Here is a 15,193-nt window from a genome sequence, read left to right on the forward strand (position 1 = left end):
AGTGACCAGCCAAGCAAGGCCAGTGGGAGAGGCGAGAGACACAAAGGAAGAGCCATAAATACCTCGGCAAACATCACCACCATCTTCGCACCCCTCCGCTGCAGCCCCCCAGCCTGGCCCTGCCAAGGCAGGCTGCGACTGTGGGCTGGCCAGCATTCAAATACCTTTACTCTGCTAACTTATCAGCCAAAAGAGAGATAATTGGAAGTCATGACAAGCCTGCATTTTGGGAAACCCAACCCCCCCAAGCTACAGCCTCCTTCCTTGAGGCATTCAGTCCGAACGCTCTTTTCATCTGCAGCAAAGAAAGCATTTTCCCTCCCACAGCAGGCCTCACCTCCCCCCCCAGCTCGGGCAGCCGCTCTCAGCTTCCCCTCGGGGTCAGAGCCCAAGGCTTCCACCTTGCATGCAGTGCGTGTCCCGTGTCCCGGTGGCGGGGACACCGCTGCAGCTGCTCCTCTGCAGGTGAGCTTTGCCTCTCGGGGGTTTGGCTTCCTTTTCCCAGAGCAGCACAGGTCCTTCCTGCTGGGAAAAGGTAACCCCAGGCTCCTCCCTGGGCCAGCACAACACACCGGTACCTAGCTGTCAGCACTCGAGCTATGGGTGTGGTTTAGTTTCAAAATAAGTAATTTCTTTTAAGATCAACTGAAATATTTACAAGTTCTCGAAGACTGCTGACCTATTCATTCATCAAGAAAGGGGCCTGGATAAGAGGCTAGAAGCTCGAAGTCCCATCCCAATCCAGATCCCATCTGGATCCACGGTAGTGATCGGACAACTCCACCCCCAACTTCACAGTTGAGTGAACAAGTACTCCAGAAACCAGCTGGGAATGTTTCACATTTTATTAGGAAAATCAGAACTAAAACTAAAACCTGTTGTTTAACAGTGACAGCAGCGTTTCACTGGCATGGAAGGCATATTGCAATTTAAAGGTACAATACAGTCATTAAAAGAAATTAAAAATTACAAGAAATCTTATAGAACAGGTCTAACAATGCCACTCCTTACAGAGCACCATAAAGCCCCGTTACAGCAACCTACAGACCTCAACCTTCAGCCAAGGAGCCTTCTCCAGGGCTTTGCCACTGTGTAAAACATGGCTGTGACACGGAAACTCTTCATGACGTTGTACGAAGTCCAACTCTCTGTAACTTTCAATAGAGCAGATGGAGTGCCCTCAACATGCTCTTCAAAAAACAAGTCCCAAGCTGACAAGGATAACTTTAAAAACTGTAAAACTTTAGTCACATACTCATGTACTGTGTTGTGGGGACAGGATGACAGTAGTGCACACAGAAAACACACCTTTAAACACCCATTCCAGTTACAAAGTAACAAATGGTAAAAATCAGAATTAGCAAAAATTAAATATTCCATACAGGTTAATTATCTAAACAGCAATTCTGCCATTGTTGGTGGTGAGTACCAAGGACCGACAGCTCAGTGACACGGCCAAAGTGATGCAGGCTACAAAACTCACACAAACACATCGTACACAAGCTGCATGCTCCTGTGTTTTCTTACAGTCACCCTGGCCACAGGGAGCAGAGGGAAGAACTTCAGAGAGGGCGATCCGTGATTACAGTAGAACATTTCAACTAGAAAATACACTTCTTTCTCTCGCGAAAGCAGCATGCTGGTGCCGGTAAGCACAACGTACCCCGTCCACCCGTCTCTGACACAGCAGAGCTCCGCTCACCTGTTACACAAAGCCACTACCGAAACCCCTCTATGAGACAGAAAACTAAATCACATGTAAAGGGAGCCAAGAACTAAAATACTTCTCTCTTCACTGCACTGTTCCCCTTAATGTGAGGTAAGTAGCAGAGTCCTGGAGCCTCTGAACTTGGTTTTTTTTTGAGTTTACAGTTCTCAACAGAAAAAAAAAACTTCTCCAAAACACATCCCTGAATTTTGCTCATTTCTGGTTCCATCTGTCACGTTAGCATCTTGTGACAATCACCATAGATGGCACCACTTCTGTGACTCATGCCAGAAGCAGCAGGCTCACAAATGCATTGCTTTGTCCCCTCCCCAGCTCAGGAGGACAGACCCTTCACCCTGCCCCATTTGTCAGCTGCAGCAATCCTGTGCCTGCCAGCTGCAGCTACCACCACACCACACATGCCCTCTAGGCCCAAGAAAGGGCTGCTAACATTCCTGCAATCTAAAAGCACAAAACCAGCATCGGGTATGGCAAATGAAGCCAGAGAAATAAACTTTTCCTGTGTCCTGAGCAAGCATCCTACTGGGATCAGGGACCAGTCAGGCCCTCAGTCCAGCAACTGTCCCCATGACTGTCCTTAATGCTGAAATAAAGGTTTGCAGTGCCTCTGGTTTTGCCTCACTCTGCTTCACCAGAACCTGCATCTCCGAATCTGCTGCCTCAAGCAAAAGCTCTGTTAGGAAGAGGCAACCTTTGTCATCCTGAGCACTGAGATAAGCTTTCCAGGGCTGGACGCCGGCTTTGCTCATAGCAATAGTCTGGATGTGGACAACGTGAAGAGCAGTCTGTATGGTATCTTGATGAACAGTCCCACACCAGGGCAGAGAGAAGTGGCAGCTCACGTCCAGGTTCAGCCAGGTCTTCTCAAACTGTTCTGCCGTCAGGTAAACGTCAGGAATTAAGGTCAGGCTGCTTGTATTGGGATGAACCTTGAGGACTTCTTTGTTCCCTTCAGAAATCAGGGACTCTGAAACGAAACCACAAACATGTGAGATGTGGCATATAAGGTGCCGTTTCCAACTCCACAAAGACTATCTTATGAAGCCATCAGACAAAGGTGGCTGGAATCACAGCACCTTCAGCAGCATCCCCTGGGCTAGTGAGGTGGTGACCAGTCATGCTTTGCACAAGACTGAGAAAGTTGGAACACTACATCAGCAAAGCACTGTGATCTTCTTTCAAAGAAATCCACATAAGTCTCCACTGACAAAGGGAAAACAGATCCCAGAGGAAGGTGAGGCAGGTTACCTGTGTCTCTCTCCCTGGAATCAGTACAAGGAGAACAAGTGTAAGAGGGTTCTGCTGGTTGGTGAGCAGTGACAAGTGCCCAGCGTTCTCTGCCATAAACAGGTGCAAGAGTGTTAAACTCTGAAGCCCATGTATTCACAGGTCGCTCAGTTTGGTCTTCCAGGAGGCCCAGAGAGGGGTCAGACTTGGGGCTACACAGGACCCGTTTCACTTCTTCCACACCAGACTGCAAAAGGCGATAGTAGAACAATCCACGGTCTCGTACTGCCATATCTGCCTCCTCCTCTGGGAATCAGAGACACATACTTTATGGAGAGCTCTTACCATTCAGATTTCCCTGAAGTACTAACGCTTAATTACTAAAAACAGATTCTCAGGGATAAAGTAAGCCTGTTACAATAATCAGCCAGACAGCTAGGGGCCAAGCAGCAGCCTAAGGCATAAAGCCACCTTACCTTGCCACCCTGGATTGTCACCTCACAGCTAGGATGCTGACACACCGCATCCGTGTGCTGGGGACACGGCCAAACCAAGTCCCAAAAAGCCTGTACTACTGCTTCAGTGAAAGAGAAGAAAGGGAACCCACCTATGCAGTAATAGAGCAGTCTCCCTAACATGTCCTGGCACTCAGCAGGACGAGACAGGAAAAGTCGCACCAATGCTGTCAGAAGCTCCATCTTCACTGCTGGGAACATCTCCGATTTCACGTTCTCCACAAAGTCCTCTAAAACATAGGGGGCATTTGGTATTTTCTCACCATGTGTGCCCAGGAGCCAGATCAGTGCTTGCTTGCCCTAAAGGAACCACAGGAAAAATAGCAAATAGGCATCATTTGCCAGAAAGACAGTGTTGACATGAAATAAACAGATATAAAAGAACAAGTCTTCTGAAGATTTCTCATCTTTGCCCACCAATGCCGAGCCAAAGAAAAGCCAAACAGTCGTTGTCCACCCAGCCTCAACAGGAAGGGCAGGCAGCCCACGGCACAAAGCCACCTTACCTCACTGTCCTGGATGGTGTCCTCACAGCTAGGCAGGGCCCGACACACTGCATCCATGCACTGGGGACACAGCCAAACCAGGTCCCGAAAAGCCTGTACTACCGCTGCAATGAAACAAAATGCTCAGCATTACCCAAAAGTTATGCAACCACTAGTGGGAAAAAAAATAATTCCAACCCTCCCCAGCCAAGACATTTTGCAAGTCTTAGCCAGGGAGGTCAGTGCCTTGCTTGTGACTATGATTTGAGACACCCTCCTTCAAAGTCCCATGAAACTGCATTTGTCAGAGCAAAGTTATACCAAGTCTCAAATAAAGCACTGAAACTTCAGCTTGTTCCTCTGTCTGCTGGAAAGTAATCTCTCTTCTGGACATTCCCCAGCCTTTAAAAAGACACTGATTCATGATGCTTCAGACACACAAGGTTAGAATGACAAATTAAAACTAATACCAATTCAAAATGAGCCTCATAAACTTTTAAGTCAAAATTTTAAAGACTTTGCCGCCCGCTTACAGAAATACTAGCAGCTTCTGAGATCTAATTCAACAGCTGAGTTCAAGTGTGCGATTTTCAGAACTGAATGCAAGACCATTTAAAAGAGAGAGCAGAAACAGCAACGATATGAAGTTAGATCTGAGGGGCAGGACAAGATCAATAGAAACCTGGGTACAAGTGAATCCAGACTACTATACAAGGAACAGAAATCACAAAGATTTAAAAGATCTATTAATCATCTTGGCCCTCAAGTCGCTCAAGTGTCTCTGCCGAGTCCCTCACTCCCAAAGTCAGCAGGTGGCAGCCAGAAAGGAGCTTCCACATCAGACCATGAACGCAGCTAGGACCCTGCCCCTTCCACTACAAAGTGTAATTCCTACGGAAGCAAAAACTACAATGTATACACTGTATACACCCAAGTGCATCAGGAAGACCTCCACCCGAAGATGCCAATTAAATTAAAAGCCAAGTGCCTTTGAGAGCCTTGAGTTTGGGTTCACAAGCCCCAGAAGGCCACTTCCTGAAAGCATAAGCCAGGCAAACAACCTGGAGCTGATTACCTGAAGTGATGTGTTCCTGCTGAAGCCCCAGGAGCTCTGTCAGAATCCCCACACACTGTTCTGTGTATGTCCTAGCAATATTGCCTGCAGAGATGCCAGAGGACACAGAAGTCAGCCTTTTGTAAGAGTGAAATAGGAACCATGAGCCCAACTATTCATCACAAACTCACTTTAAAGAAACAGTCTTTCCCTTCTCCTTTTTGATTACAATTTCTGAAAGTGTAGTGAAACGAGCTTGCTCTCCACACAAGGGAGAACTCCTTTTTCCAAAGCCATGCCTCAGAAGTCTGAGCTTTTCTTAAGCATAACACGTAAGAAAGCCAGTCATGCTAAAATGCCTTTCCCCTTATGAATACTATAGAAACTCACCTACTTTAAAGCTTACAAAAACAAAACTAGAATACCCCAAATCACCTTAACTCTGCCCCCATCACAACTCAAAGAACAGGCAGGTATTAGACCACTCCACCCACTACACAGTTCCACTCAACACTGTAAGGTTCGTTAATAAGATGAAATGACACAATTTCTTCAGAGCATCTCATCAGAGCACAGACATCTGAATGAGATTCACGGACATTATGCGGAATCTGAAACAATGCAATGCCAGGACTTCTGAAAGACACAGCACAATCGTGGTTTAGAAACACAGGTGCGTGCAAAACATTCCTGGGGAGGCTGGCCTGCAGAGAGCTGTACTGCTTCAGCACAGATCAGTTATTTGGCATTTGCCCAGATACACTTCAGCAGAGAAAGGCCCTCCTTAAAGGTATAGGGCTGCAGCTGCTCCCGAGACAAGACGCAGCTCTTACCTATGGCAAAGATCGCCCCTTGGGCGAGCTCTACCGATATATCGGTGCAATAACCTTTCAGCTCCTCCAGCACTTGCTGCACGTTTTCATCGTTCACCAGCTCACACAACACCTCCATCTTCTGGCATTTGATGTAGTGGGGCTCAGAATACGAACAGAAGAACTTTTTGTAGTGGCTGCTAAAATGGCCGGGAAGGCTACCGAGGATCTGACGCACGTGGCACAGAGCGGTGAAGCAGAGCTCCCTGCTCTCAGAGGTGCAGGCAGACAGCAGCGGTCCCTTCACTCTCACCAAAACATCTGCCTGTACATGTGGGTACTCCCTGGCCAGCACCAGGAAAAGCTTGGTGGCTGCCATCACAACACTGGGGCTACTGCTTTTGAGACAGCCATCCAATAAATTGAGTATGTCGAAGAGTTCTTCCTCACTGCGGGGTTTGTAACGCAGAAGGAAGGTAAGCACCTCGCTTTGCCCCCACTGATCCAGATCAGCCATCCTGCCAAGAGAATAAACACAGTTTTTCCAGAAGTCAAGAAGTATGTGAAAATCTGCGCTGTGCAGAGCAGTGGCCTTAGCTTCCGAGTTTCTTGCGGTCTCTGTTCCAAACCAAATGCTATGCTTCAGAAGTAGATACAGCAATTTCATCTCAAGGGTATCAAGCAGTTTATGCACATAGGCTCAGTATCAGTCACATGCACTTTTGCTGGTGCTCTAAGCCAAACAGCAATAGTGATAAGAACCTTGGGCAAAGCAATACCCCTCTTTTGCTGGATCGTGTAGAATTACCTGCAAAAAAATTAATTTCTTCAAGCAATGGCAATGGATAAGCTATGTATCTTCAAACGGACTGGAAGAGACATACTAGAACATACCTATCCCGCAAATGTATCTTGAGTACTGTCACCAACCCCACCCCAAAAAAAAACAACTAATCATGTTAACCTACAATTCCAGAACAAGCCACCAGCTGAAGCAAAGACTCCCTAGAAAAACAGAGCATCTCAAATCTCTCTTAAGACCTTAGTGGAAAAGTAATTTTGTTTCTCTTAGGATGGGCACCACCATCTCAGGTGCTAGGTTCTTCCCTGCAAGTTCTGACAGGAGGTCAGAACTTCAAGTTCACTGACAGGACACAAGAACAAAGCTTCCAGCACCATCCTGGTATCAAAGAAAACGAAACAAACCTGTTGAGGAGATGATGGGCAATGGGTTTGTTGATGACAACTCCTCCCTCCTTCTTCAAGATCTCTTCTAAGGCCCTCAGGCAGTTCACAACTACAATAGGATCCTGGTCGCGAAGCAAACTGTATAGCTCATTCACCAACGCACCATCTGCAAAGCAGCAGAGGTCTTTATATCAAATTTGGCTGACACACTGCGATTTAATTACTGCTTATAAACACTTATCTCAGACAAAAGATACAGCTTGATCTGGAAGAAGCAGTCAACAAAACTTCCAGGTCTACAGGAGCACATGCCCCTGGCACAACTCCCCGACAGTCTGCGGGTGCAAGAACAGCACCCGGCCAAGCAGAGGCTGCGGGAACAGCCATGACTTGCCGGAGGTCCTGCCACAGCAGGCAGGAGAGGGGCACCGACGCGGAACGGCGACCGCTACTTCTCTCCCTCCCGCTGTCCTGCGGCCACAACCCAGAGGCAGCGTCGGACGCCAGGACAAAACAGCTGCGTGGGCTCCTGCTCCCGCCCGGCGGGTGTGTGTGGGGGCGGGGGGGGGGGGGTGGGGGGGGTGCGTGCCGCGGGATGGGGGGGGCCGGCGCCGCTCACCCACTTCGGCGTCTCCCTGCAGCTTCAGCATCTTGGCGCAGCCCAGCACGGCCGCTCGCCGCACGTACGAGGCCTTGTCCCGCAGGCCGTTGAGGAGGGGCTGCTGCAGGTACTCCTGTATGCCGGGCATCCTGCGGAGGGGCACCAGCAGGCCTGAGCCCCCCCGCGGCACAGCACGGAACCCCCCGCCCCGCCCCCCCCCGGCCTCCCCAGCCCCACCTGAGGCCGCACATACTGCGGAGGGCGAGCCCGCGCACGGCGGGGCTGGGGTGCGCGCAGTCCTTGCGCAGCGTGTTGACGGCCAGCAGGGCCAGCTGCGGCTGCCGCGGCGCCTGCGCCCGCACGTACAGCGACACCAGCTTCTTCTGCACCACGTCGGCGGCCGCGCTAGCCTTCACCATCTCCGGGAACAGCCCCGACACGTCCGCGCCCTGCGCCATGTGCCTGCAGCGGGGACACGGCTCAGCGCCGGCGGAGACGCGGACGCAGCCCCCCTGCCGCCCCCTCCCCCCCGCCGCGGCCCCCCCCCCCGCGGCCCGACTTACCGGATGACGCGCAGGACGGCGGCGCGGTACCGCAGCCGGTCCGCCTGCACGTGCGGGTTGGCCAGGGCCCGCCGCAGCTCCCGCACCGTCTCCTCACCGCCCAGGTACGGCATGGCTGCGGCACGCGCCCCGCCCCGCGCACGCGTTCCCGCCCCGACGCCGCTCTGCGCCCGCGCGGTGCCGCCCGCCGAATTCGGCGGGAAGCGGCGGGGAGGCCGCCATGAGCGGGACGGTGATCCCCGGTACGCCCATCGCCGTGGACTTCTGGAGCGTGCGGAGGGCGGGCGGCGCCCGCCTTTTCTTCCTGTCGCACCTGCACTCGGACCACACGGTGGGGCTGTCCAGCACCTGGAGCCGCCCGCTGTACTGCTCGCCGCTCACCGCCCGCCTGCTGCACCGCCGCCTGCAGGTACGCGCCCCCGGCCCGGCCCCACCGCCCGCGGCCCGGCCCCCACCGCCCGCGGCCCGGCCCCCACCGCCCCCGGCCCGGCCCCACCGCCCCCGGCCCGGCCCCCACCGCCCCCGGCCCGGCCCCCACCGCCCCCGGCCCGGCCCCCACCGCCCCCGGCCCGGCCCCCACCGCCCCCGGCCCGGCCCCACCGCCCCCGGCCCGGCCCCCCCCGCCCCCGGCCCTCACCGCCCCCAGCCTGCCCCCACCAGCCCCGGCTCGGCCCGGCCCCCACTGCCCCCGGCCCGCTGCAGGTGCCAACGCGCTGGATCCGGCCGCTGGAGGTGGGGCAGAGCCATGTGCTGGACCACGAGGTGACTGTGACACTGCTTGACTCCAACCACTGCCCCGGCTCAGTCATGTTCCTCTTCGAGGGCGCCTTCGGCACCATCCTGCACACAGGTACAGGGCAGCCCCCTGTGGCCCCCGCCGCGGCCTTTCCCACCCCGACGGTGTTGTCCTTGCAGGGGACTTTCGCTACACCAGCACCATGCGGAGCGAGCCAGCGCTGAGGGGCCGCCACATTGACCGCCTCTACCTGGACAACACCCACTGCCACCCGCACCGGCCCTTGCCCTCGCGGCAGCACGCCATGCGCCAGGCCGCCCACATCATCCGCACGCACCCACAGCACCGGGTCGTCATCGGTGAGTGCTGCCTCATGCCGCAGCATCCTTGCCCTTTCCCTCCCGGTGGCAGGGCCCCTTGGCAGGGTCTCGTGCCCCTCAGCCCCGTCCCTGGCACGCTGCTGACTGCTCTCCTTGCAGGTGTTTACAGCCTGGGGAAGGAGACGCTGCTGGTGGACCTGGCCTTGGAGTTCAGCACCTGGGTGGTGGTGAGCCCCTGGCGCCTGGAGCAGATGCGGCTGCTGGAGATGCCCGATGTGTTCACTACCGAGGAGGAGGCCGGCTGGATCCGTGCTGTGGATGTCACCGAGATCCGCCTGGATACCCTCATCAGCTGGAACATGCTGCACCCTACCATCGCCATCCTCCCTACCGGCAGGCCTGTGAAAGTCACCCACCCCAACATCCACCCCATTCTGTACTCGGATCACTCGTCCTTTTCAGAGCTCTGCGAGTTTGTGAAGTGGCTGAAACCTTGCTCGGTCATTCCAATTGTGAGGGGCAGCATGTGCCAGGCTTACTTTCAGGAATACCTAAGTTCTGCCCCTCAGGCGCTTCCTGACCTCAAAATCCCAAAGCCTGTGCAAGAGTCTGTACAGCAGCAAAGCAAAAGAAAAAGGCAGCAACCCATGTGTCTCTTGAGAAGAGCTGTGCGGCATTCTGTGCCCCAAGGAGTTGTTTATGAGTCCCCAGAAAAATGTACTGAGAAATCTGAAGAGTTCACAGGTGCTAATGCCCCTCAGCAGAACTGCTGTGAGTCAGCTTTCTGCTCAAAAGAAGGTTGCACTTCTCATATGGGCAAGGAGAAAGAGAATGAAGAGATGAGTGCACAGCCAGCAGTAGCAAGGGCAGCTAGCACTGTTAGTCAGGCACCTGTTTCTGATGAGCACTTTTCACCTGGATTTGCAGAGCAATATTTACTCACTCCCTTAAATGTCCTAAAGCAGAATTCCACACAGAATTTTTACAAGCGGGTAGAAGATTTTTTAAGGAGGGGAGAAGTGTCCAAAAAAATAGCGTGATGCTTGCCAATGCAGTTGGTGGCAGTGATTCTAGAGGTCTTACTGCTGTGTCCCATTCTCTGTGCTCAGGTTTCCCATCCGGGGAGAGCTGCTGAGCTATAGCACTCTTCTTTCTTTACCTCTTATTAGAGGACAAGGAGGAAACTAGAACCACTTTGTCAGTGTTACGTATTTTCAAAATTTATTTATTTTTAAATCTCTGTCTACACCTGTTGGGTCTCCACACTACACTCGGGCTGTGCAGCCCCACTGCCTGTGTGCCTTGTATCCACTCTTTGCGGTGTCTTGCCTATCTCTTGTGACAAAAAATGCTGCTAAGCTGATTCAGGCTGAGCTGCAGAGGGTGTGAGCTGCTTGCAGCTGAAGTAATTAATGGGGCTGGAACGTGGTGAAAAAAGCAAGAGATTCTTTCTGCTTGTCTGTAATGTCTCATTGACAATGACTGGTTCATTCCAAGATGCATTACAAATATTATGTATTAAGGTACGTTTAAGAAATGCTGATTAAAAAAATCTAGAAAATGAAGTGCCTGTAAGTCTATTAATCTGTTTTCTGTTTACTAATCTACTAATACCTACTGACAGCACTACTGCTGCATCCAGCCAGCTGCAGCTGGATGTAGTTCTGCTCTCCTGAAAGCACCATCTTAATGTTAACTATCAATGCTTTTTCAGATTACTGGCTGGAAAAAGTAGGAATTGTCTGGGTTCTTGAGTTTTGGACTTTCCATAATGCATCACGATATCCCTGCAGTCTCTGCATGCAAATTTGCATGTCTGAATTCCACTTGACTGCAAAGCGCTTGTAGTAACTGCCAGCTTTCTGCTAGGCCCACTGCCTTCCCATCTGCTGCCTGTTCTCAAGCAATAGCAAAGGGGATGGAAGATAATGAAACATCTGCTTAGTGGTATGAAATGCTTGGTCTCAGCAGCATTGTTTGGAAGGAATACTGTAGCTGAACAGCAAAATTGGCTCTGCTAGTTAGAGGTCGGGCATTTTCCCACTCCAGATCGACTGCAGAGAGCCACAGCCTGGCACAGTCAGGAAGTGTCAGCAGCGTGACCAGCCAGCGGGCACCCACTGTGGAGCCTGGAAATGCTGTAGTTGTGCCAAACTGCACTAGCCACGTTACAGATTGGCTCCCTGCGTGGGCAAGGCAGCAACACTCAAGTGGAAGTGGTCAGTAGGCACTTTCCTGGAGTTACAAACCAGCTGGTTACTCAGCTTTTCCTAGCCTCCTTTTCGTTACTTTCAACACAAAATGTTTCACGTGGCCTAAGTCAGGATCAGGGTCTCTTCTGAATGTAGCGTCCTGCAAGGTCTTTCCAAGACGAATCAGCTAGATGGATTGAATACCCTGAATCGAGCCAGAAAAGGAAGCATTTGTTCCTTTAGTAAAGCTAGGGCTTGCGAAAAGCAAAGATGCCTGTGGATGCAGCAGTCGCACCTGTTAAAATCTAGGCTGTCCTGAACAGTAATCATGGTGGCAACAAAAGTGGGTATATTTGGAAAGCTGTTTGTAAAACATGAGTCCTGACTCGCAACCCTGTGCCTTCCTAGGCACTGCAACAATATATAATAAAGTAAGTAGCGCCTCTGGCTGTGACTGCCTGTTGGTTCTGCCTGCCAGCTGCTTAAGGGGATGCTGGACATGATGGACTAGGGTTCTGTGCAACACACTTCAAAAGGGATAGCAAGGGCAGCTCAAGCTTCTTGCCGTGGTCTGTGTGGTCCTGTTCCTTGGAGGTTTCTGTGTGGATTATTTGCTAAGCAAAACTCAGCTGCAGAGCTCCATGGGGTCACTGTTGAGTGGTGACACCTGCATCTTTCATAACATCTGAGGCAGCCAGGGAATAATTGTGCTATGCTTGTAGTGTTTTGTGTGATGCTGGCTGCCTTGGAGACGCAGGCTGTTATTTCAATAGCGTTGAAATTTAAGTGACTCATTTGACAGGCAGGTGAGTGAGGCACTGCCTGAACTCCCAGATTCCACATCCTGCTAGTGCGTGCAGCCTCTCCATTGCTCGGAAGGAATGTTTGCCTTCTGACTCACTGCTCCAATTAGGTATGTTGCAAATCACCTCAGAGATCTGATGCATTTCACTGCATTCCAGCCTTTCCTCTCTTATTCTTACCAGCCTTTCTTCTCAACCCTTTATTCAAGTAAATGAAATAGAGAACCTCCTGGTGAACCTTTGGGCAAAATGGAGTTGTAAATGGTAGTTCTTTGCTGAGGTAAGTCTGATCTTTAGATCACACAAAAAGAAGTGAAAATTGCAGACCAGAAGCTGGGGATCTGCACCCCATTTCTGAACACTTATTTAAAAGTGCAGAAGACATGCTGGCTTCCTTTACTAGAGCTTAAAAGGTAATTTCTGCCACTTAAGAAAGAAATCATCCAAATAGTATAGAGTCAAGGCAACTTAAAATCTCTCCATGGTTTTAAAAGGCAATGTAAGCAGGAAAGGCTTGACCAACAGTCAGCACGTTGGAGATCTTGCCTCTGCAGAGCAGGTGCATGAGGCGTTTTAGAGTGCCACGTGTCTCCTCCCTCTCCTGGGCATTAAAATACTACTTTTGTGTATTATTCTAAAATCCTGGAAAACAAAACGTGGCCTTGTGGGGAAAACTGGCAGTATAGTTTTGCTGAGCTCTAAGGTTTCTGAGAATCCTTCAGTTGTCCTGAAGTCTCCCAGCAGCATGTAGCTTGCCTCTTACAGGCTCCCTCCCTTGTGCTTGCCTCCAAAGTTTCCCTCTTTCCCTGCCACCAGCCTAGCTCACAGGGGAGCATTGGTGCAGCCGAGAGCTGGAGCGTCACGTGCACCATGGTCTGAACATGCTGTTTCCAGCTCAGCTGCTGCCACAGGTGTGTTTTGCTCACAACAGTGACAATGAGAAGCTGTAGCCAAGTATTGGCTTGCTGGTGGGGTATCTAAGGGCCACATGCTTGGAAACATACAGTTTTCCAGCAGGAAAAAAACCACCATGGTGATCTGACCAAAGCCCTCCCAAATCTATAGATGCAGAGCATGCTTGAGCTGCTTATCTGTGTTCCACAGTTGGGAACCAAGCCCCAGTGGGATGAAGCAGCTCACCCAAGGCTTGACAGAGGAGGTAGGAATGAGCTGAGTTCCTTTTGGCAAGTTTTCAGCACCTTTTTTAAGAAGCTGGTTCTGGGAGCAGGGCTGCCTGCTGATCTCCTTTCACACAGTTGCCGGTGAAAGTCTAGTTGCTCTACTATGAAACAGTTTAGTTGGATGTAGCTTCTCTAAAACAGAGTAGAAACCCGAGAAGGGGTACCCTGCTTATGCTGTGGAGAGGAGGAGAACTACTCTAAGTTTAGGTTGCTGCCAAGAGACTGAGGTAAAACTTAACCTAGTTCATGTGCTTCACAGCAAATGAGTGTATAGTGCAATTTTGTAGGGAACACCCTAGAGCACTCTGCTTCCCACACTACAAAGCTAAAGCTCTCAGGACAACTTTCTGCTGCAGAGCTGCTGTCCGTTTCTGCAGCATAGGTTTTTATTTTCTAGATAAAAAGAACTGTGTAATGGAGGAATCTTCTGCTTCACCAAGAAAAGCTGGATTTATTCCACATGAACATCAAGCCTAGAATTTCTGGCTTTATGTTTTTTTGTGGAGCCCTCTGAAAAAGTGTAGAAAAGGTGGAGTCACCCTGATAATCATGTGAGGTGCCTTGTTCAAGTGAAGGCTGGCTGTGGGTATTCTGTGTGCATTTGTGGTTCCTTCTGCTACGTTTGGGCTCTTTTGCTAAGGTTGCTACCGTGCCCAAGTTTTCCTTGCTGTCACTTTGTACTTGGACAAATGCCAGCCTCAGCAGAAGCGGACATGAGCATGCAGTAAATCATTCGAGATGGACCTTACTTGACAGCAAGCCTCTTGGCCCTGACTCAGGCAGTCTGGGAATTCGTGAGCTGGTGCCCGAGAAGGTGAGAGCAGTTTCGTTTTGTGTGTGTGTTCTGCTTGTGGCAGATGTGCAGCATGGAGCAGCACATGGCGCTGACCTGATGATTGCTTTCTAAGTGTTGCTACCATTAAATGGTGGAGTGTGGGACTCAGGCCATCTGGGGAGCCATACTCCTCACCCCAACAGGCAGGAGCCATAGAATTACATGAGGGAGGAGGAGGGAGAGCCTGTGGAGGTGGGTTCCCCTGCTTCTTGCAGGGCATGAGTTCCACAGTGAGCCCAGGGCACAGACTGTCAGGCTCCCTCAGGTTTCAAGGGGCTCTGAGCCAAGCCCTCACTGAAGCATGTTCGATGCTCTCTCACTTTGGAGTTCACTGTCAGCCTGAAGAAAATAGGGCCAAGAGAACTGCAGCCCCCAAGTCCTCCGTGCAGGACTGAGACCCTCCTTTAGCGGATAGTAGAGAGGGGTGAGCTTCTGAACAGTATTTTGCTGGAGGAAGAAAGTGGGAAATGTTATTTCTGGAATCTGAAGCACACACAGACACCTTACTTGTAGGCTTTTCCACAAAAGAGCAGTAATGTCCCGTTAGCACTTGTCTGCTGACAGCTGCTTGTCTCACTGTCCAGTGCAATGTTATTTTGTGCCTCAAATCATGGCTGCAGTTAGAGTTGCCCAGCACTCACACAAAAAAGCTGTGCTTAAGTTTCTGCAAGGCAGCAAACCACCTCAGCACACCCCGAGCCCTCTCCCTCCCCCAGGGATCTGACAGTGGCCCTGAGGACGGTTCAGAGAGGCGCTTCTGTAATAGTGAACACCACGAGGAAGGTTCTGTCAGTGTGCATTCCCAGATTTGCATTTTAGCATGTGCCTGCATCTCTCAGGGGTCTTGGAGGGCCAACTTCCTTCTGCATTTCAGAAGGAACTGTAGAATAGTACTTCTGTTCTTGCGTTTTTATGTGTAGCGGACGTTACTTGGTACTTTTTAACGATGAAC

At 51.2% G+C, this 15,193-nt stretch overlaps 3 protein-coding genes across 4 annotated transcripts; 2 read left to right on the forward strand and 1 right to left on the reverse strand.

Annotated features, from left to right (window-relative positions):
* Nucleotides 1–831: 831 nt before the first annotated feature.
* On the reverse strand, nt 832–8,307 carry AP4B1 (adaptor related protein complex 4 subunit beta 1). 2 transcript variants are annotated; one of them, XM_055728099.1, is made up of 10 exons: nt 8,175–8,307; nt 7,849–8,073; nt 7,630–7,760; nt 7,029–7,176; nt 5,844–6,340; nt 5,032–5,115; nt 3,978–4,081; nt 3,564–3,771; nt 2,978–3,262; nt 832–2,696 (listed from the first exon to the last, which is right to left on the reverse strand). In XM_055728099.1, the coding sequence occupies exons 1-10, from the start codon at nt 8,285–8,287 to the stop codon at nt 2,269–2,271; spliced, it is 2,223 nt and encodes a 740-aa protein (XP_055584074.1). In that variant the 5' UTR covers nt 8,288–8,307; the 3' UTR covers nt 832–2,268. The 2 variants fall into 2 exon arrangements, with proteins under 2 accessions (XP_055584074.1, XP_055584075.1); XM_055728100.1 differs by lacking the exons at nt 7,630–7,760; nt 7,849–8,073 and having other exon boundaries at nt 8,175–8,293.
* An 87-nt stretch (nt 8,308–8,394) lies between these two features.
* On the forward strand, nt 8,395–9,107 carry LOC129737496 (5' exonuclease Apollo-like; the record flags this gene model as incomplete). The annotated part of the gene is made up of 2 exons (XM_055728314.1): nt 8,395–8,583; nt 8,877–9,107. Coding segments are annotated over exons 1-2 (420 nt in total), but the record flags the coding sequence as incomplete, so codon positions are not given.
* On the forward strand, nt 9,106–10,795 carry LOC102056573 (5' exonuclease Apollo). The gene is made up of 2 exons (XM_027816503.2): nt 9,106–9,269; nt 9,390–10,795. The coding sequence occupies exons 1-2, from the start codon at nt 9,113–9,115 to the stop codon at nt 10,268–10,270; spliced, it is 1,038 nt and encodes a 345-aa protein (XP_027672304.2). The 5' UTR covers nt 9,106–9,112; the 3' UTR covers nt 10,271–10,795.
* The last annotated feature ends 4,398 nt before the right edge of the window (nt 10,796–15,193 follow it).

Source organism: Falco cherrug, chromosome 16 (assembly GCF_023634085.1).
Source record: "Falco cherrug isolate bFalChe1 chromosome 16, bFalChe1.pri, whole genome shotgun sequence".
NCBI classification, from domain to species: domain Eukaryota; kingdom Metazoa; phylum Chordata; class Aves; order Falconiformes; family Falconidae; genus Falco; species Falco cherrug.